The sequence below is a fragment of the Colias philodice genome, chromosome 21, assembly GCF_061535455.1.
Source record: "Colias philodice isolate Cphi_HAF_F1 chromosome 21, ilColPhil1 Martin Lab GWU primary, whole genome shotgun sequence".
NCBI lineage: Eukaryota > Metazoa > Arthropoda > Insecta > Lepidoptera > Pieridae > Colias > Colias philodice.
Genome location: NC_143106.1, coordinates 4,625,127 through 4,649,100, shown reverse-complemented (window position 1 = coordinate 4,649,100; position 23,974 = coordinate 4,625,127). Strand labels below are relative to the sequence as shown.

The 23,974-nt window shown below is 31.4% G+C and overlaps 2 protein-coding genes across 2 annotated transcripts; both read left to right on the top strand.

Annotated features, from left to right (window-relative positions):
* The first annotated feature begins 1,062 nt into the window (after positions 1-1,062).
* Positions 1,063-9,911, top strand: LOC149478830 (apyrase-like). The gene is made up of 11 exons (XM_089708463.1): positions 1,063-1,429; positions 4,088-4,310; positions 4,508-4,705; positions 4,956-5,086; positions 5,966-6,116; positions 6,398-6,524; positions 6,738-6,895; positions 8,258-8,339; positions 8,582-8,740; positions 9,044-9,189; positions 9,764-9,911. Exons 1-11 carry the CDS (start codon positions 1,308-1,310, stop codon positions 9,887-9,889), a joined length of 1,623 nt encoding a protein of 540 aa, XP_089564589.1. The 5' UTR covers positions 1,063-1,307; the 3' UTR covers positions 9,890-9,911.
* Positions 9,912-12,017: 2,106 nt separating this feature from the next.
* LOC149478829 (potassium channel subfamily K member 18-like) lies at positions 12,018-23,500 on the top strand. The gene is made up of 3 exons (XM_089708906.1): positions 12,018-12,382; positions 21,051-21,739; positions 21,926-23,500. The coding sequence occupies exons 2-3, from the start codon at positions 21,142-21,144 to the stop codon at positions 22,717-22,719; spliced, it is 1,392 nt and encodes a 463-aa protein (XP_089565032.1). The 5' UTR covers positions 12,018-12,382; positions 21,051-21,141; the 3' UTR covers positions 22,720-23,500.
* The last annotated feature ends 474 nt before the right edge of the window (positions 23,501-23,974 follow it).

Below are 23,974 nucleotides of genomic sequence, written 5' to 3'. Positions count from 1 at the left end.
CTCGGGTATCAAAATATCTCTATACATTTCATGCAAATTGGTTCGGTAGTTAAGGCGTGATTGAGTAACAGACAGACAGACAGAGTTACTTTCGCATTTATAATATTATTATAGTATGGATTGTTGTGTGTAAAATGCAACCATAAACGTATATTTTCTCCATTCACAATTGAATTTTTAAGAATATACGATATAATAATGGGACGTGAGATACTCAATGTCATTTATAAATAATAGTTTTTGATTTTTCTTTAATTGAAAAATCAATTAGTACGTGACTTGATAGTATAATTACACTGATAAAAATAAATATTTTATGTGCAATGTTTTGTTTGTTGCATTTATTATGAGAGAATATTTCAAAAATTATTATGTTGTTTTCAGGAATAAATGAATAATCAGAAAAAATATTTAGACACGTAAGTTGTATTTTAAAATATAAAATTATGGTTTATTTGAATATAATATTTCTATTGTTTTTCTTTTTTTGTACATTTTATTATTGACTTTTGCTCTACACTCTTATTTTGCACCGTATTTTTTAAAATAATCACAAGGTACATAATATTATTATATATAAAATGATTTCCTATGAATTATGCAAAATAGTTTAGTTTCTAAGTCGCACATAATATTCTATTTCTCAGAATTATAGAGATCTAAGATAAAATGTAACCTAAATCAAAGTGTGCACATTTAAATATGTACTACCTATAGAGACTATATATTTGAAATTTAAACTTTATAACTTAATTATTATTGCAAAAAATTATTATGATTAATCTTCTTAGTTTTAAATAAGATACCCAAATGATGAGTAGGTGGCAGCTATAACTTTCTTTCACAAACCCAATATTTTTAATGAAGATATGACAATTCCTTACTCTATGTTTAAATTAACAAAAAAATTATAATTATGTAAATGACCCATTTAAAAAAGGACTGCTGATTATTTGTCTATTACTATTTGCACACAAAATTAATGACTGTCAGTCGTATCACGTTACAATATACATTGAAAATACAAAAGGAAAGTTGTATTAATTGCAGTTGTATCCTTGAGTTTAGCATTCATGTCCAATGCGCTCTGATTCAAACGTATCCTCAGTTTAATTCTAAACTCTATCGTTAAGATATTGAGTTCAAAACCGATTGCCGTTAGTTTAAAACGTGTTGTCAATATATTCTTTAAGATGAATGAACGAATCCGAATACTTAAATAATGGTTCAGTGTTACACAAGCTCGCCTTTTGACCTGACGCAGGCGCAGCTATCGAACATGTGTTGATCCCATCGCGATCGAAAAAATGGTCACTTTTGACCTAAATGTTTTTGTGCTGTCGGTTATTGTGTGCGTAACGAGTGGCAGTGTTTTGAACAGTGGCATCTATAAGCTTGATATTATTCATTATAATGATTTTCACGCCAGGTTAATATTTTTAATGTTTTTTTTTACATGTGAATATTTTGAATTTTCACTTAAAAAATATATATATATTTTTGATTGCCACACTTTCGCTCTTTCTCTTAGCGTAGCGTAGACTAAAAACTTGAGAATTTGTTTATAATTTATGAATGCCTTTTGAATATTTTGTATGAACAAAAACAATTGTAAGTATTTAGGTATCTACACGAACTTTTTTTTTCTTAATTTCATTTATCTTCAATGTACGTCACCAGAGGTACGTCAGTGATAAGTATTTGAACGCGACATTTTTTATACACGAAAACAAACAATACCTAGTTAAAACTAACACAGCAAAATTAACCCTCAGCTTATCTGCAGATTTCTTACATTATCACTGCTCATTGCACAAACTAAGGAAGGAAAACTTCTTGAAAAACCTTCAATTATTACAATGGAAAATAAATAATGTCAGTAGTAGTTGTTTTAAATAATTATAGACTACCGTATATATTTTATTTGCTTTACATTATTCGTTTAAATATACTTTTGATACTGAGATTAATTAGAAGAAGATTAATTACCTACATTATAATTTTCTTATATTAAAAAATCTCTGTCTTCCTATATAGGATGTAATGGATAGCTATGTATAGCTAATGAAGACATTTTATTGTACCTACCTACTTCCTTTTTCATCATTTACTGAATACTTGATATATAGGTAGCTGTTGTTATGATAATCGAACACTACTTTTTCAGCATAATTTCTAAAACTAAGCTACTAGGTCATGTTCGAGTCTATGGCCTAGTACTGGTTTAGTATACTTATTATTTATGAACCAATATCACAACTATACAATAGGTCAAATGATTATATTATAAAAATAATTTGGAAAATCCAAAAGTGCACGCCTCATATTTTTTTTTTAATAAATATTTATTAATTATTATTTTTGTTTATTTAATAACAATTAAACCACATCGAATCAGACCCTGAAAAATGAAAGGGTTCTATTCCTGAGCATACTCAAGCGTAAGAGAAAAAAAAAGACTCGATTAGTAAAGTATTTCGGTCGCTATCGTGTTAACAAGAAAAAGGATCCGCACATACAGACACACGGACGTCCAAGACAGAACTTTTTTAAACTGTTTTTTAACTAGTTTAAATAACAAAAATGACATCAAAAATATCATGAACGTTAAAAATAGTGTTTTTTCTTAATATGTGTGTGTATGTATTATCTTACAAGTGCAATGTATGATACATAAAGACATTTTAAGTTTGAAAAATCAGATGTTTTGCGCGAAGTGACAGTAGTACCCACCTCAACGCTTCGCTTATGAGGCGTGCAAAAAAAAAAAAACTATTAACTATATAGAACTCTCACTTTATCAAACTACCAACATTAATAAAATGGATATAGAGCCAAATATTTGTTGATCATTGTCACATAATAAGTACATAATACGTTTATTGTTTTTTGTTTAAATGGTTAAAAACTATTTATTAAACCATAAAAAATAACGGTGTAGTTATTATTACCTTCATGATTTTAATGTATCAATCGATTATATCATTTCCTAATAGGCATTCGATGTTTAGTAAGTATGGTTAAAAGTTAAAACCGTGACAATAACTGTGTTGGATTAAATATTATTTTTTTTATAGCTGAAAAATTAAATAAAAAAGAGCGTGTGTGCGAGCACAAGTGTCAGAAGTGAAACTTCTTTGCAAGACTCAAAGATACTAAAATCGTCGCCTTCATACATATATAATATGACGTGCGGTATTGCCATGACGCAATCTTGAAATTTTACTCTCAACGCGCCAAAAATTGAGTTCAAAAAGAAAAAACGATTCAGCCCTTGAGTCCCTCTTACAATATATAATACAATATATACTATTACAAACACGATTAATATAATCATCGACACCTATCTTTAACTCTTATCTTATGATATTATAAACAAGGAAAAAGTAGAGTTTTCGTATATTTTTTAAATTTATTTTCAACAAAACACACAACATTTTATTGTTTTAAGATACACTTTTGATGACGAATTTCAGGAAACTGATGAAGATATCAATAGATAAAAATAATATGACATTTCCTTGACTATCGATAAAGATAACTATAATTTGAAAGTTTGAAAAAACATAGTACCTACTACTGCGTGTAAGTAGCATGTCGATGGCGTGATATTTATTTTATTACTGAATTTCTCTTATGTTTAAAGACGGATAAATGCAGCGTACAATGTTATAATTTTGATACTATAAGCGTGACCTTTTTATCAGTAATATTTCTATAACATATCAAAATACGTCGTAGGTACTATCTGCGTTTTGTATAGGTTGATATATACATACATGAAATTCATATAGTGTTAAAATTTAGATACATATAACTAAGTAGAAACAAAATAAATATATTTATTTTTAATTACCAAAGTAAAAAGCAGTAGGGTATGTGATAGATAATTGGGATAAATATTAAATCGTATGGAAATTATTTTACACCTCTACAATCAAATTATATTTAAGAATCTCTGCATTCATTTAATAATAAGCCTTATTTAAGTAAATTCTTACCATTTCTTTACTACACAAGCATTTCTTAATTTATTTGAAAATCTTCACTTAACCAAAGTAACGCAACACGAATCTATTGTTTACAGATTCGAGGAAACTACAGTGCAATATCCAGTATGTGTGTCAAACGACAGCAATTGTTTAGGCGGATACGCGCGTCTGTATCATGAAATTACTGAGCTATTGAAAGAAAAACCAGGCGCTCTAGTATTGAACGCCGGCGATACGTTCCAAGGGACCTATTGGTATACGTTATTGAAGTGGAATATTACGCAGAAGTTCATCAATTTGCTGCCTAATGACGTTCATGTTAGTACCTGCGCACTTAGTGGACTTTGAACGAAATTAAATTGAATAAAATGTTCTTATAGTTGGCATTTCTATTTTAAATTAACGATCATAAAATGAGTGTAGTCACACTTGATTTAGTAAATTCTCAAAATTCGTAAATCATTATAGAACTAGCTTCAAACAATAAGACTATGAACACATTATTATAATTACAGACAATTGGTAATCATGAGTTTGACGATGGAATACCGGGCCTAGCACCTTACCTTGCGGCACTCAAAGCACCTGTAGTTGTCGCTAATATCGATACTAGTCAAGAACCAGCCTTGCAGGGACTGTATAAACCTCATATAGTCATTGAAAGAAAAGGTAGAAAAATCGGTATTATTGGTGTTATGACTACGGAGACACAGGTAAGTTACTTATAAAAGGCTACTTAATATTCAGTGGAATAGTCAAGAACATATTATTTAATCCAATACGCATGGTAAAATTGTGCATACAAGTTGTGGTAAAAGTATGCACAATTTTACCTGATCTATGTCCTTAAAAGAGGGATCTATCAGGTGATCCTGATAGATGTCTCTTTTAAGGACATAGATCTAAATAGCTACTACATATTCCTACTAATGCCTGTGTTTTAATACAAATGAATATTTCCAGACTTCATCTAACCCTGGTAAAGTATTATTCTTAGATCCAATTAAAGCTGCCAAAAAAGAGGCTCAATTACTTACTGACGAAGGAATCGATATAATCATCCTTTTGTCTCATTGTGGACTCGATATAGACAAGTAAGTTACGAATATTCAAAACGTTATAAATAAATGCACAATTCAGATAGTTCGTATGTTAGTAAAGTTGTTGAATGATAACGAAATTAAATGATAATTAGCGAGTTCTATTTACATTAACACAAATTACCTTTTTAGTATCACGCTATCTTGCGTAATGACTTAACTATTTAGTTACTAAGTTTATTATGATTCTTTAGAGTTTAGATACAAATTTACTTTCAACTAAATGTGAACCACAACCACCACTTTGTGAAACATTATTTCACATATTCTTATACAAAGTAGACTTGACTATAAAATATTGATCTTTAACAATGTTAAACTATCTGATAAAGAATGTAAAAGAAGTCACAATAAATTCCATTTAACTTCATACGTTTGACTTATCGGCGATTTAAATGCAAGGAAAGCAGCGTTCTACGATATTTTCCAATAAACCTGTCAAATTACTAACTCGACGCCGGCGGAGACTCTACAGAAGTATTCTTTAATAATTCAGTATTGAAAGGATAATATGAAAAGTAAACGGACGGATTTCGGAGTTGAGAAATAGAACTGAGCGCTGTTTGTATATTAAATTCACAATTTGCAATTGTCGTGGAAAGTCATTATATTCGTAGTGACCTTCATGGGTATTTTAATCCGTTTGATTCGCCTAGGATCAATTAAAAAACGTGTAGATTGGATTAAGTTTAGGTCTCCTTGGCTAAAATTAAAACCACAAATCAGTCAATTATCACATTCACCTCTACTTTTTTTGTTTACTATCTATGTAATGTTTTCAATTTGCTTACTATGTTTATAAAAACGACGTTTCACCAAACTGACATAGTTAGGTATTTTAAGTATTTAACTTTTTCATATTGCTCGTTTTAGACAAATTGCAAGAGAAGTTGGTGAAAACATTGATATTATTATTGGAGGCCACTCGCACAGTCTCTTATGGAATGGAGAATCACCGAGTCATGAGGAAATATCAGGACCATATCCTGTGATTATTGAAACAGCCTCGAGAACAGGACATAAAGTGAGTATTGAAAACCTTGTTAAAATGAGTTAATATTCAAATTGTGTCTGTTTACCTTACATTAACCTTAAGTGTGAAACCCTTAATAAAAATGGTCTAAATAGCATGTTTTTTATAGGACGGAGAAATATATTGTTTTTCATCCTATTCTTTATATTTTTTTGTAAACATAATATTTCATTTATAAAACTGAAACCAAATCTTTAATTAATTCCTACAATAAAAATTAGGTACATATTATTTCAATATGTATTAACAGGGATATAATTTCCCAATTCCAGGTACCTATAGTCACAGCATCTGCGTTTTCCAAGTATATTGGCAACTTGACAGTCTATTTCGACAAATATGGAGATTTGAAGTATTTCGAAGGAAAACCGGTGTTCTTAGACAGGTCCATTCCTGAAGGTACTAAAATCACACTATACAATTAAATTAAAAAAAAGAGCGTATGTGCCGAGCACACGTGTCAGAAGTGAAACTTCATTGGCAAGATTCAAAGATACAAAAACGACGTGTCATGTGACGGTATTACCATGACGCGACCTTGAATTTTTATTCTCAACGCGCCTTAAAGTTTCAGTCCTTTCTAAACTATAACACTATTTGTTTTCTTTACAGATCCGGAAATGAAAGCACTATTAAAACCTTATCAGGACAAGCTCCACGCAATCGTTAAGGAAGTGATAGCATTCACGAAGGAAGATCTCATAGCATCGCCGTGTGGTGCGCGGGAGTGTGCAATTGGCGATATATTCGCTGATGCGTTGTTGGATGCTGTAAGTACAGTAGGCGCTTGCTAATCCGGCACCGGCAATTTTTCCTCTATGCCGGATTGTCGGAAATGCCGGATTATCGAATTAGTATATTATTATTATATATCTAATCTAATATATATAAAAACTAGCGGCCCGCCCCGGCTTCACCCGTGGTACATATGAAAAATAGATGTTGGCCGATTCTCACACTTACCCGATATGCACAGAAAATTTCATGAGAATCGGTCCACCCGTTTCGGAGGAGTATGCAGACTAACATTGTGACACGAGAATTTTATATATAAGATGAATCGCAAAATGTGTTGGTAAGCGCATAACTCGAGAACGGCTGAACCGATTTCGATAATTCTTTTTTTATTATATTCCTTGAAGTACAAGGATGGTTTTTATGTAGAGAAAACGTAAATATTATGTACCACGGGCGAAGCCGGGGCGGACCGCTAGTACATATATATAAATCTCGTGTCACAATGTTTGTCCTCAATGGACTCCTAAACCACTTTACCGATTATATATAATAAAATTCGCACACCATGTGCAGTTCGATCCAACTTGAGAGATAGGATAGTTTAAACATGTAGGTACCACGGGCGAAGCCGGGGCGGACCGCTAGTAATTATATATTATTGTTTTTTGTCCGCCATTTTGTCAAAGCGACGCTGCGCTACGAGTAAAAAAAACACGTGGCTTCACTATTGAGGTTAGGCCCGGACTGCCGAGCGAAAGAAACTACTCGAAAGTCGAACACCGCCGGCCGCGCCGCTCAGTAGTCCGGCGTTCAGCTATGTAAAATGCCGGATTACAGAGCGGGCTGTCTGAGTCCCGAAGTGCCGGACTACTGAGCGTGCCGGATTGGCGAGCGCCGGATTATCGAGCGCCTACTGTAGTTCTGACGATCTATGATGATCATAACGTTTATAACATTATGTCAAAGAATGTGCTGAAAATAAGATTTACTTACACTAAGTAAGTGCTGAACATCTCTTAATGAACAATCTTAAATGAACATCTAAAAATTAGTACATTTCAATATTAACGGAAAAAAATCGATTATAAAAGAAAAGGAAATGGCATTACGCCTTCTTATTACATCATAGTTTATCGACTCATTCAGATCGGAGCTAGTCTTCAAGTTTGAATGTATGAACTAATTTTGAAGAAATTTCATAATATTATGAATGTAGCAAGTATATTTTTAATGAACTATAGCTAGAGGAAATGGGACGACTAGCTTTTTAAAGAATTTAAAACCTACCTATGAAATACAAATTCTGGCATATTTCCATTCCAATTCAATTGATTCGAGAGAGTAATTTTACGAATAATCTCGTTGGCGTATCTATATTAATATTTTTATTTCAGGGAAAAGAAAAGGAACCTTCCGATTTACCACATATAGCATTTCTTCTAAGAAATATGATTAGAGGATCAATTGAAGGAGGAGGTAAGGAGCAAAGACGATTAATAAAAAAATCATGAAATAAATATTAAAAATCTACCTTGAAAGTTATACAGTGTAACTACTTGAGAATTGGGTCTTGGAAATTCTTTCACAAAAAGGGATCAAAGAAACACATCAAAGAATCTGTCATAAAGATAGGACATTTTCAAGTCATTTTATTTTTTTACACCGTTATTTATATTAACATGAAAATAACTACTCGTAACATTACTATCGAATTTCAGAAATATCACGAGGTGAACTGATAAATACCTTGCCATTTGGAAACGAGGTAGTAACATTCATTGTTAAAGGAAAATATCTAATAGAGACGTTTAAAATTTGCACAACAAATGCATGGGTGAGAAAGCCCTTCCAGGGGCCGTGGATGCCGCAAATTGCTGGTATGTAATACTTACTACTAAAGATTTTTTTGTATTTCTGTAAAGTTTAAAATTAAATAATTTTAACTGTGAAACCATTAAATTTGATTGATTGGATTAGATTTTTTTTTTATTGGTAATAGGGAGAACAGATGCAATATTAACGACAATAAACCATTTTACGTATGTAAGTATTATGATACTGTTTAATATCTATATATTATGGTTATGACACAGGTCATGATGATAGTAAAGGTATAAGAACTACCAGAAAAGATAGGGTAGGTATATTTAAATTAACGATACACATAATATTATTTTCAGGTATACAACTAACCTTAGATATGAAGAACGAAACTAAAGTAGAAGTAAAAGTGAAGGAAGGAAGCGAATTTGTTGATATGGACCCAGAAAAAGAATATCAAGTTACAACCGTTTCATTTATCGTAAGAGGAGACAATCAATTTCAGGTAAATATTTTGTTTATTGAAATATAATTTTTATGATAGCAATTATTGGTTAGTAGTTATATTTTGTTGTTTATGATTCAGAATGACAGTTAAATTCTGCGGCATTGTTTAAGCTCTATCCAATTATTATAACTACGTAAAATTTTATCGGTTGTCGTAATTATCTAGTTTTTATTATCTGCAACTCAATATTATATAGGTAGAAGGTGCTAATAGCATTTTCTTTAAATTTAGGCTTGTGTGGGTACACACTTATATCCGTTCTGTTAAATTTTTGAAAATATCCACTACCGACTACCGTACTCTATGTAGAGATTATTTTCGGTTGGAACATTAAAAATAATAAATACGAGCTGAATAAAGATTTACATTATTTTTAAAGTGAAACTTCTTTAGACGCGTTGGGAGTAAAATTTCAAGGTCGTGTCATGGCAATACCGTCACGTCATGAAGTAAGGCGACGATTTTGGTATCTTTGGATCTTGCCAAAGAAGTTTTACTTCTGTGACGTGTGCTCGGCACACACAGGGTTTTTTAATCATAATAATATTTGTGTAAAAAATCTTATTTACAGACATTAAGGAAACACGGTCGAGACTTTAAAATTATTGGGAGTGATATCGATGTCGTGGAGAAATATCTTAATAAGATATCACCAATTACACCTACTTTGGATAATAGACTTATTGTTATTAATTAATTATATTAAATTTTTAAGTAATTATTGTGTTTTATTTTAAAAGTAAGGACAGAATTGACTAACTCATAAGATAATATAAGAGATTTAATTATAAGTCACTGGTGCAATAGATAGATAATATAATCTTTACCCATAATATGTAATAATATGTTTTCAAATTAATTATTACAAGTACCTACTGATTTAATCTCTGTGTTATTATTATTATCATGCTTAATGGGTGCATGCATTTTATACATACTGCAATTTGGTAATTTAGTGGTATTTACAAAACAGGTATCGAATTAATTTACGACTTACTGCAAAATAACGATTAATTAATTATTGTTTATAATTGCCTAGTTTATTTTTGATTTTCTATAATATAATAGATGAAGAGCCCACGACGCGAACGGCCAGACCTTCGTTATTTTATAAAACGACCAGCGACTATCAAGTTTTAGCTGTGGTTACTTGGGCAGGTAACATGTAGTAAAGGTGTGTAAAATAGTACCTAAGTTTCGTTATAGTATAAAAGCTAAATTGTATGCATTGTATAAAAAGATGTTACTTCAAGAGCCGGACACGGTTTTCATGCTTTTTACATCTTGCCAGACATAACATTGAAGAAATAACTCACATATCATCAAATTCACATTATTACTTAAAAGTGTAACAAATATGAAATAACGTACTAAAACATTAGTTTACTGTAATTATTAAAAATTAATGGTATAATATAAGTAGCAAGTAATAAAGTTATTATTTATCTTGTAACTTGTAAGGGGAATCATGTTGATGGAATTCCACGTATATAATAAAGTAACCATAACCCAAACTTGATAGTCGCTGGTCGTTCTTAACTTTTGAAACTTTTAACTTTTATAAAATAACGAAGGTCTGGCTGTCGTGGGCTCTTGGGTTATAATATCGTGTTAAAACAGTAGGTAACTACAGTATTCTTGCCAATGCAAACAAATTGACAATTAATTATTGACAAACAAAGCTTACACTAAGCTTATATTTTCAAATATCCAATATGGAATTACACCAAAATCTCCTCTTACTTTTAAATTGAACATGAAAAAGAACCAAACAAACAACTTTCCACGGACTTCACTCAAAGAATCAATAAAAGTGTCAAAAACTTCAATAACTAATTCCGAAAACAATTTTACCTGGATCAAACTTCTGCTACCAATTAGAATGAAACTCTCTGCGGTTGAATAATTAATTTTAATGTATTTTAATGATGACCATTTCTGGCTAAGGGATGGAAGACATCTGTTGAATTTTAAAAGTTCTCAGTTCTTTGTAAGGAATTGATACTGCTAATTATATTGGTCCACGAGCCAGGCGCAAGTTTCATAAGTCATTTTACTAGGCAAATTTAATTTGTACAAATAAAAAAAGATCAACTATAGAGTTTTAAAATTATTATTTTTCTCTATTTTGATGAATCGCGCTTCTTATTGAATAAGCAAATGTTATTTTAGTTATCTTCATCACATCCAAATTCATTTAAAACTGGAGATTTAAAGTCAAATAGAGGTCCTGTGAACAATGTGGTCCCGCATGTCCAGTGGTAAGAAACTATTTAACTGAAATAGTTAGTTTTAAGAACTATTTCAGATTTAGGTACAGAACCCGTATTCGGCGTATGGTTCAATTTTATTTAAAATTAATATACCTTTAGGTATGCAAATGCAACTGAGATTTTTAGTTATTTCATCAAAATAAATTACATATTATGTATTTGGTTTAGGTAGTTTTTGGTGGAACAAGAGAATACCTAAAGGAACACAACAGAAATTTTCAAGCTTAAAAATTATCTAAATTCATAAATAAACATTATTTTAATTGAATTCGCCACTAACGTTCACTGTACAATAATTGATATAAAGAAAAGAAGTAATTACATCTATATAGTACAAAAATTTTCAAAAGCGTGATAATATAAGTCTACTGTTTTTGTTTTAACAATAACTATTGATTGTTAATGATAGGATTGTATTATGTATTAAAATTAAGATTGTTATTTTACTGAAGCTAGTACAAAGAGGTTATTTTTTCTATTTACGCATCTAGAGCGCATGTGTAAACTCCTATACGATCTACGCATGCGCGTTTCAGAAAAAGATGGCGGCAAGACCCCAGCTCGATTCATTGTAGCGTGTTATTCGCTATTCAAATTAAAATTCTGGCAACAAATAAATATACAAACAGTAACCGAAGAAAATATTCGAAAAAGAAATCTGTGGAACATTCGTTTGGACTTTTTGAAGAAAATTAATTATTGTGTTGACAGATAAGTGGCAATTATCAAAGATGAGTGACTGCATGTTCTTACATGATTTAACACTGTTTTAATTATCCAGTTAACTATGAAGGGGATTATAATTAAAATGATCTAAGTGAACTTATCATGAAGGAGGATTTGAAAGGATTTGAAAATGGGATTTGAACCACTGTTTGTACCAAATAAAAAGGTTGGGCTCAAACATCAGTGACGAGGTAAGAGAAGTAAAGATAGAAAATAGAATGTAGATATTTCCAGTATTTCATTTTGTATCTGTAATGTTATGTGAAAATAATAATATGATAATTCGTATTTATGTTTTGCTATTTATTTACACGTGCGTATGTCATTTATATTGCCGGTACTACCTACGTCTTTAATTTTCTAGAGCTCATCCAATTGTAATAATCAATTTTCGTCAATAATTTATTTTCATTAACGGTTTTGTATCAATATTACAATACTTACCATGATAATCAATGTTTGTTTTGGTATGAAATTTCCATAAGCCCTTGGGTGGTTCCTTTCTATAGAATGAGTTGTATGGCACAATTATTATTTCACATTGTCATTCTGTTTGGTGTCAGAGCTTCATTGATCGTTCCCCAGATATTACCTGTAATTAAGTTATTTTACTATGATTCCTAGCTGCCAGGACCTCTCTCTTTGGCGTAGAAAGCTGCTAGGTATCGAATTCAAACAAAATGATATTTATACATCGGTCAAGTTACAAACACTATGCGAATTTAATGTTTTTTTTTTTAATGACACATATTATATTCAATCATGATAACACTAGCTGGAACCCAATTGTAATGCTTATTCAGATTATAATTCATCTCTGTAACTACTAAACTTAAATAGTATAATAGGTACAATCAGCTGTTTTAGCGTGATAGAGTAACAATATACCTACATTCGTACAAACTTTCGCGATTATAGGTATTCTAAGGAGAAAGTATACAATTCGTGCTTTCAACGTTCCGCTTCTATTGGGAGTAGGTATATTATCATCAATAAGTACAAGAATTGCAATCTGATAGGATATAAGATACGAGTCATAAAAACATGTATTGTTAATTCTTTAAATAAACTTGTATGTAGAAAAATTATAAAGTAAACAAATAAAATAATAATTATTGCGTATCTTATATCCGACGTAGAATAAATACGAAACATATGTATATAATATAAAACATACGTATGTATAATGAGTAATATGTACATATGTGCTTTAAACGGTGTAGGAAAATATCCCGAAGAAACCAACATGTCCAAAAATGAAAAGTTCGACGACATGTGACATCTGCCAAGTGCCAACCCACACTTGGACAGCGTAGTGGAATCTCATAGGAAGCTCGTGTCCCTGCAGTGGGAAAGTATATGTATAGAAATAGAAATGGACTGAATGTAGCTGCGTCTCAGCTGATGCTGTTATCAAGTAACAAACAGCACCATAACTTAAGAGATGTCAGCTCTTTAATTTTGTAAACGAAAATTAGTTATTTCAACAATTATGTTCTTATTTATTCGGTAGAAAATAATTCATTATAGTACATTTGTGTACTAATGTTGATTATTATCAGATAATAAAAATATGTCGGTTCAAATGCGTTTAGTCCGTAGAGCTAATAACATCAAGTACCTACTTATTATAAATAAAGATGTTTTTATAACCTTATTATTTTTACATCTGTAGGAAAATTATATAATAATGTAGTGTGAACTTTATATTATGTTAGATATATCCAACTTCTGAAGATACAAATAGCAAGATTACATTCGGTTTCAATAACAAAATAAACATTGCAATTTGCAGTCAAGCTTTTTAGTTTTCCTTTGAAGAAACTTTGGATAAAATGTTGTTATAAAACTTCGGTTTCTATATTATCTGTGGCAGAAACGTTTCAAACTTTGAACCGATATCAATTCTCATGTGAAAGTTCAGATAGCTCGTTATATTTGAACAAAAATTATTCCACAATTTATTGGAAATGTGTAGGATCTGTATGTAATTCTAATTTATTGTATTACTTTAATCATAACAGAATGAAAAGTAAAACAGACACAGAATGTAAAATATGATTTTCTTCTAAAATTATTTAAAATTATCATGCATTTTACTTCATTCTCTTACTCCTAAGTCTTACTCTGTACTGTTTGACAGTAAAAATTATAAACTACTAAATAGCTGTACAAAACAATCATCATCAACAAGAGTAACTGAACTTATTTTATTATAAAATAAAGTTACTGCCTAGATTATCCATAGATTTCTTTATAATGAGCATATTCCACATGTGCTATGTAAGTTGAACCATTTCAGAAACATTCAGTTTCTAACTCATAGTAAAAGTTATTTACTAGAACTTTGAACAATGTATTGCTATATATAAAATAGCACAATTTTATTGCTCCATAAAATGTCTTTGAATGTTGTCCCGTATATCTGCGATATAATTTATGGAATGATGAAAAATATGAGAGTACAACGGCGTTAGGCGTATGCAAGTATAACGAGTGAACAATAAAAGTGGACAGTCAAATGCTCTATTAACTCTGCGAATTGGTCATAAACCGGTCATAAAACTGCTTTGATTACTTTGTAACTGTGTAAAACTGGCGATTAGGGAATACTATCACTAAATATGGTACAATTGCTATGACATCGCTTTTCGATAGGGTTAGGCTGTTCGTGTCGCTGAACGATAGGGTTAACTTTTGAATTTGAAGACGTTCTTCTTCTTTATTTCTCAACGCAATAAAAGAGGAATTAAAAAAGGTTAAAGTTATTCGTTTTCGCTTTTCGAGAGCTACAAACCTAAAACATAATATTATGCTCTCGGATATTATGTTAGAACTTATAGATTAATTTTAAAGAAATGGGCCTAATCGTAGATATTATTCCAAACTCAAACTCAAACATTCATTTATTCAATTAGACTACTATTTAGTAGCACTTTCGAATCGTCATTACATGAGTATTTTTAACATTTACCACCGATTCGGAAAGCAGTATCTATGGAGAAGAATCGGCAAGAAACTCCATAGTTGCTCTTTTAAATTATGTCAATATTACATATTATGTAACTTATATCTAACTACATAATATATCATAATATTATGCCAAAGAACTGTCCTGTGGTTTTTACGTGATAACCCTCCATGGGTCTTTATCGTTCATATATTCCTGAATACTGTAGTACGCTCTCTGAACTAGTACATTTTTTATATAAGTTTTAAATTTAGAACTACTAAACTCTTTAATATTGTGAGGAATTCTATTATATAAGCGTATACCTTGACCCATATTATAATGTTATGTTTGATTTGTACGTTTTATGTAATGTCACTAATTCATTTTTAATATGTGTTTCAAAGGTATATTCGGTTTGCATTACAATCAACAAGATTAATTTGTGAAAACAGTAGCATCTTTTATGGCATAAGTTTAAAATTATGTCACGTATTTGCCTACACGTGTCACGCATGAACTGCCTTCTCATAAGATAGGTGTATCAATATTTAATATTTTGTTTAAGAATATGTAGCATAGTGAAAGTGTGCCTCAATTTTATTTAAATTACTTATTATTAGATCATTAGCTGCCCCGGCAGACATCGTTTTGCCCTATTGTCCCTTTTCCGTGATTTCTTACTACATAGTATAAAACAAAGTCGCTTTGTCCCTATGTATGCTTAAATCTTTAAAACTAAGCAACGGATGTTGATGCGGTTTTTTTAATAGATAGAGTGATTCAAGAGAAAGGTTTTAGTATATAGGTAATTTATTATGTTTTAGACAAAGCGGGCAAAGCCGAGGGCGGAAAGCTAGTGTTTAATATAAGATTTTGAAATTGTAGAATCAACTGTTTTTGTAATAGATGAAGAATTTACACGGAATTCCGTTTAAATTCATTTCATTCAGAAAGCGTATTTAATTGCTTTCCCGTTACTCAAATGGAGCGTAAAATAAATTTGGAAAATTCTTCGCTCAACACGCGAATCACATGTCAAATAAAGTGAGCGCGGGCAAGATTACCTTTCATCCAATTTCACTACAGTCGATTTCAAGGGTCTTTTCAATTAAAAGCGAAGTTGTTCTAGCAGGAGGCTTGTCAAAGTTAACAGGGTGCAGCGCTGTGTGCGTTTTGTTCATGATTTTATTCGTTGATTTAAAAGTTTTACAGATTGGTGAAAATCATGTCGTGGTTTTGCGATTTGTTCTAGTGAGTTTATATTTAATATTTTAGTATGAATCTGTGATTAAGATTATATTTAATCATAGGTACTTGTAGCATTACATTCAATAGTACAAACACTCTGAACTTGGACATCACCTATTTTACATCCTATATAAGTTATGACGTTGGAGATGGGTCTTATAAATAAACATATATATAGCACTTATAATTAAATAGGTCACTCGGAGAGAGAGAATAGGTACTCAAAAAAATATAACAAACACTATACGGAATTGTTTATCAGAAGAACAACTAGATAAGTATATATAATTAGTATATAGGCTTAGATCCATGTAACGATGTTCAATTTTAAATGGTAGATATGAGTATATAGACCAATAAAATAGGCTTGAAGTTTTTCAACCCAAATATGCCACACAGGCTGTCAATTAACGAATATTACGGAATTCTAAAGCCTCCCATCAATTCGTATTGCAATATTAAAAAAAAATAGCCTCCGGGCGAATTGACGTCTCATCTCTTGAAAGTTTAATAAAAGTTTTGATTTTAACTCAAGTCGATAAAGAACTATGTTAAGAATTGTTATGGGAATTGAACTGTCTTCTTTCTTAAAACTATAACTTTCCGTGATATTTCTTGGAAATTCTGTTGGGTACGTAGGTATATGTATTATGTGATCATTTATGAATGGTAATAACAGTACCCTGATTTGTTATACCCTGAAAGTGTTTCTATAACGATAACGTAAATAGTTTAACGTGTTTGTAATATCATCGTAAAGTGTAAACATTGATTGTTTATATAGTTATCATTGCATCTGCATACCTATGCATATTGAATAGTAATATGTACCTGAAAAATTGATCGCTATCAGGAAACCTAATGATCGTTTTCCACAGATATTCACAATAGACACAATGTCGTAATCACCTTTCTGATTGAAAAAAAAAACTTAAATCACTCGCGAACACATCTAATCCAAACGTAAACATAATAATTATTATAATCGTTGAAATAAATTACACAAATCCGACGTAATCCCTGGCTTCGCAATAAAAGGGACAGAATCTTTTCCCGTTCCACTCGCTTACCTGAACGCGAACCAACGTGACGATACCGAAATCCAATTCCAAGTGTCGCCACCGATAAAGATTTTGCATAAATCAGTGATATAATCCAATATTATCGCGTTTTAGCCTCCCCCCACGCCTAATGTTCCCATTGAAATCTCTATTCCAATTTAAATGACTTATTTCATTACTGCGTACGCCCGAATGGATTCTGAGCGAGATTCGTGGGCATAAATTTTCGAATTGATAATAAAATTTTAGTATGATATTACGTGGATTGTTATTTTCTATCGAGAATGTTGCGATGAGTCGATAATTTTCTAGGTTTTCGGTTCCTGGTTAATCGGTTTATTGTAATGGAATAGCTCCTTAATTATACAGGTTAATTATAAATCTTATACGCTATTCATTAAAATTGCCTTAAGGTTTTTGACACATTATATATTGTGTTATAAATGATTATATTTTTTACAAAGGGATTCTTTATTGCATTGCAAAATTGTTCATTGGATTTGGAGATTATCTACAAATATAATTTTAACTTTTTTATATCATGAGTAATTTTCCAGTCAGCATGGGCTTGTGTTTCCAGAATTCCTTAAATTTTTTGAGTCATTTCAATGGTGACTGTTTCTGATAATTTAAATCAGGCATAAAATTAACGTTCTTCCTAGCGTACACATTCTCAAATTTACCACATAATACTTCCACTTTCCTGCATAAAAACAACATTATTTTATTACCCTGTATTCTGCGATCGCAGATGCGAGAGAGATTTTCTCCTATTTTATTTTGTAGCATGAATCGGGTCAAGTGGGTTTTGTATGGGCTTTATTCTTGTGACTTGCACGATTAAGTGTTAGATGAATATGTTCATCAATGTGGCCTGGCAACTGGAGTACGGTCGAAAGTTCTAGAGACTTATTAATAGCACTTTTTTGATGATACAGGAACTTGAGAGATCTTGGTGTGCGACAAATTGCTAATTTATGATTTATCTTTTTTATGTTCAGAAAGTATGAAAGAAGGAGACAATGCTCAAAAGGATATTCTAGTCTTTTTCTATTTTCTTTTCAACGATTTTGATGAAATATAAGTATCTATATGTCAGCGATAGATGGTATATAATATTAGGGATAGATTTCCTCGAAAAGAGTAACCAAGCGTGGGGCATTTATTATCTTATTTCTTAAAATAGGAATGATCTATGCATCTCTCAGGTATATACCTATACGATATAATAAGGACGATCTTAATGTGCAAACTATATGAATATAATATTAATACGATTTAATATTATATTCATATAGTTTGCACATTAAGATTTTCATACAGCATGAAATAATTGGCCCATTTAAAGGTTATTTCTTTTGTTTGGAAATATTAAGGCTTCGTTAATATAAGAGAATAACGTTAAGGAATATGTATCTCAATTTTGTTATTTGGAATAGAAACATGAAACTTATTTACAAGGAGCTATATAAGAGATCAAAGGTAGCTACTAACGACTAACGAGGTACAATATGAGGAAAGAAAATTGTTTGATCTATATTTTGTTAGCATGATGAACGTCTAGGTTCTATATAAATAGAATTGACTTTGTATTGAGAATCTTTTAAAAAAATAGCTCAAATTATAATATATTCTACTCAAAGATAATAAGGTACTTTTCAATAAGGATGCAATTTAAACCAAACAATAATAATTATAAATATGTACTAAGTTGACATTTAAGCGCGTCACACACGGTGAAGATACTATAATATTTTATCTTAAGATACTGTAATATTTTATATTACTACTGTAATACTTCTTAAGGCGTTCAGTATCAGCGAAATTTTGTGGGTCATTTGTAACAGGATGGCGGTTCTACAGGGGTCTTAGTACGCAATGAAAAAAAGAAAAATGATGGTCAGAACGCTGATACTGAACGCCTTAAGATACTGTTATATAAAATATTACAGTATCTTAAGATAAAATATTATAGTATCTTCACCGTGTGTGACGCGCTTAATTCAAATCGATAAAGCAGACATATTATAAGATCAAATTAAATTATTTCGCAATAATTATAATAGATACTTATTTTTTGTAATACCTACCAAACTTGCAATTCCTTACACTCTAACAAGAAGTAGTAAGTACTTAATACGATAGTTAGCGCGGTCGCAATCTTGTTGGAGGAGTTTCTAGAATCTGTTGAACAAAAGTTAGCGATTAGTTGCATCGCAATCTAACGGGTAAAAACAGGCAAGTGTTGGCAAGTTTGTTTTCGGCGTTTATTACTTGGAAGTTACTGTAAGATATGTTACATACATATCCATATGACTGTTGTACAAATATATCTCTAGATGTGGCAGTTTTAGTTAAATAGAAACACATGGAGAGAAAAAGGGAGTTAAGAGAGATAATTGAGAGCAGAGTTTATTTGTTTATATCCATTCATTTTAATTTTTATTTGAATTCTTATGTAGTAAGATTTCGTCCTCTGGATATGTTATCCTACATCTGTAGAAGCGGTTCTTATAGCCATACCATTTCAACATGTTATTTTTTAATTATTATTAGAAACAATTCGTTGAAGGATGGACAGATAGAATACCATTAAACTTAGGTACTACTACTACTTTATTTCAAATGTGATTAGTGCTACTAAACGACGACGTCAGTGCAGTCTTCATTAATTATGTGAATATATAAATGTCTTAAGCATAGGTAGCCTATGATAATATAATATCAAAAGAAGACATTCAACACTTTCAATCTATTGTACTACGTATGTACAATCGATAGAGCAATTATCTATTTGTTGCTCTTGTCGGTTTATACACACTATCAAAACCAGTGCAAATTGAATACGAACCACAAGTGACAATCATTTAAATAAATTTCATTTAATCTGTACACGGGTTCACGAATGTTAATGGACCGGAAGGTTGGAATACAGATGTAATGTTAGCAGGAACAATCCAACCAAAACTTGCGCGTACTTACCACGGTTAACAATAAAGATATAATACTGCTTTATGTTTTGCAATTCGCTGGATGTGTTAAGTTTGTAGATGCAAGTACGATATGACTGCAGCAAACTTGTACTTGTGGTATTGCGAGTGTCTAATTTAATTTTAATGCGATTTATGGAATACCAGTAATCCTTATGTGCCAAAGCTAGGTTTAACAATGATATTGAGACTATACAATTACCTACGTTCTATATATTCAAGAATAAAAGGGTTTTTGTTCAAATCTTTTATTCCACTCCTAGCGTTATGTGAATTCATTTAACTTCAGTAATTTATAAATAAAGTTTCAGAGTCACATAAATGATCAAGACCTATAATGTTAAAATCTCCGACATCAAAGCGCTATTCACAATTCACAAACATTGGAGATACCTCCTTTGAATTTACGTATTCTTTTCCATTGAAACTCCAGACACGCCTTTTACGAGTCAAGCCGACTTATTTTCTTTTGCTGAATTTCTAATAGTATAAACTGCGAATGCCTTTTATGAAAGGGAAATTCGGAGCCTTTAGTGATTTTTAAATGATATACCTATATATATTGGTTTGCTGAAAATGTACCCATTAAACCGTTCTTTTGTTTCAGGTATACTCGAATATTAACTAACCAAGATTGTAAAATGCAATTTCTAGCAATAGACATGATCTAATTTAATATTACACCAAAGAAATGAGACATGGATAAAACTAAGAAAAAGAACCATTCTAATGGGAAATATAAGAAAAATTCGAAAAGTGATCATTCCGACGACGTTGTCACAACATGTTGCTTCTGTTTGAAAACGAAAAAGAGTAAGAAAAAGAGTCTGATTGCAGGATGTATAACAAATCTTGGAATATTTGCGATACTCTTAATATACACATTGGTAGGGGCTTTTATATTTCTGGCTATCGAAGGTAGCGCCGCCAAAATACATCAAAAAACACTGGCGACGACGTCTTATCAGGCTAATGAAAATAAAAAGCCGTTACCGATAGCTAAAGTTAATAATAGTATTGCACAAGTGACCGCTGAACTTAGATCTCAAACTGTTGAAAGTATATGGGAGATAACAGTGTCCCTAAACATATTGTACAAAGAAAATTGGACAAGACTCGCTGCTCAAGAAATAGCAAGGTTTCAAGATAAATTAGTTGCTCGAGTAACGGCTGATGTAACAGAACAGTACGGCGGAGCCAGGGTTTTGGAGTCCGCACCTGCGCTTGTCGCAGACGACTACGAGTGGAATTTTTCCAAGGCATTTTTGTATTCATTAACTGTCCTGACAACTATAGGTTAGCAATTTTTTTGTTTCTAATATAACTTTACTTATGATTTTTTTAAATGACTAGGGGATACAAATTTAACAAAAAAATATAGAACGATTATTTTTTCTGTATTTTAAATTAACTTCAATTTAGTTAAGATTGCAAAAATCAATAGTTACAAGATACAGGATAAAAATATTTAATTGGTTTCAGGTTATGGCAGTGTTGCACCAAAGACAGCATTGGGTAAAGTGGTGACAATTGGTTATGCTGTTATAGGTATACCATTAACACTTCTATATTTATCGGTTGTGGGCGCATTACTGTCTAGATTTGCCCGCAGTATATTTAGCAGGGCTTTATGTTGTTGTATATGTGTCAAATGTGGATATTGTTGTCTCGATGAAAGCACAATTACAAACAAAGACCGCAAGGAAAAAGTGCGGCGACCAGAAGATTTTCGGACACAAACATTGCATCTTCAAGAACCTTATTATGTTCGATCCCCTTCTGGCACGATCATTTCTGCGTCACAAGCTAATAGCCTGAGTACCACATCAATAAAAGATAAACCGGTCGGCTTAAACTTTCTCCGAGATTGTGATTCAATGAGTTGCACGGATACAGACTCGAAAATATCACTTCGAGGATTTTCTATTCTAGCTCCGATTTCATTGTGTCTCGCTGCAATATTTACTTATATATTTTTCGGGGCGCTGGTTTTGTATCAACTAGAAGGCTGGAGTCCAGTAGACGGTGTATACTTTTGTTTTATGAGTCTGAGTACTATTGGTTTTGGACACTTGGCGCCTGGAGTAACTCAAAGAAACGGTGCTTCTTCGGGAACTGTTTGGTTTTGTTCCATTTACATAATCACTGGACTTGCGCTGACTGCAATGTGCTTTAACGTCTTACATGATGAAATTGTTCATAGACTGAGACACCATGAAAAGATTATGAAGGCAACTCAAAAAGTTTTGACGCCGGAATTTCTGCAGCGTTCCTGACGGGATGAAAGTGGAAACTTGACTGATGAATCGATGCTTTCTTCAGAAGGGGATATGTTACCAGAAGTTTTACAACACGTTACTAGAACTAATTATAACGGTGGTGCAATTCGTCGGTCTGTGTATACTGTGAAAGAGGAGCCGGAATGAGAAACTTTTCAGTTAATCAAAGGTTTTGATAAACAATTTGATAGTTTGGTTTTTCTTAGTCGAATCGTTTTTGTAAATTACATTTTATCATTTAAAAGTAATGAGAAGGACTGACGTATAACTAACTATTATTATGACTTAAGCAGATAGTGCCAAACTATTAAATATTATTTATTTATATTACAGTATTATAATATGTATATTGTATACATTGAATATTAATCTTAAAATATGAGATTGAAGTCTACACGTAAGAAAACACTTATTAGAAATATTTGTTTATATAATAATTGTGTAAATGATTATGGAATTGAGTTATGTATGTTTTAGATACTATGAATATTATATTATTGTGTATTAAATAAATATTTATCTCATCGCGATATTATAAGAATATACCTACACTAAAATATTATCAGATTATTTGGCTATGTAATGAAGTTATTTTTGTTTCAATGAAATCTGAATTATTATAGGAATTGATTCAATGTTTTTTTATTATTTTTTAGTATAAAAGGGTTTAAATAGATGCGTTAGTTGAGAGCGAGTGTGGTTTTTATTAATTAATGACTAAAGTCATTTTGTGCAATTGAAAGACACGTAAAAATAATAAAACTTTTAAAAAGTGTAATGAGTTCTTTATTTAATTTTATCAATGTCATGTTACGTTTTCAGGATATAATATTGTGTATAGGTGGTATATATTTTTTTTACCTTGAGAAATTAATGCCATAGCACAGAATACATAATAGTAGCTAAACGCTACAGAACGGACACTCTCCGCCTCCCGCCGAAATTAAACTTACCTCACCCCCGCGCGATCAGACATAAAATGGGCCATATTTTTCTGCAAGGACGATACGCAACGAAGATTGACAACATTAATCAAATTGACTTAAAGTAATTTTATTATTTTGGATTTGTGATTATCGTTTTTCGTAGAAAATGGTTAGATATTGTGCTGTTTACGGATGTATTTCATCAGAAAAACGCGAATTTTTTTTTACGCTAGTCACAAATGTGCCAACCATAAAGCGTTAACACACACATTTGCAGTCTCTACAGTGTGACTGTCAAAACGATCATTTTGTATGGAGTGTCCGGG

Coding starts and splice junctions, on each gene's coding strand:
- LOC149478829 (XM_089708906.1), top strand. CDS start 21,142: ATGGATAAAACTAAGAAAAAGAACCATTCTAATGGGAAATATAAGAAA. Junction 21,740..21,925: donor AACTGTCCTGACAACTATAG/GTTAGCAATTTT, acceptor AATTGGTTTCAG/GTTATGGCAGTGTTGCACCA.
- LOC149478830 (XM_089708463.1), top strand. CDS start 1,308: ATGGTCACTTTTGACCTAAATGTTTTTGTGCTGTCGGTTATTGTGTGC. Junction 1,430..4,087: donor TATAATGATTTTCACGCCAG/GTTAATATTTTT, acceptor TATTGTTTACAG/ATTCGAGGAAACTACAGTGC. Junction 6,117..6,397: donor CCTCGAGAACAGGACATAAA/GTGAGTATTGAA, acceptor TCCCAATTCCAG/GTACCTATAGTCACAGCATC.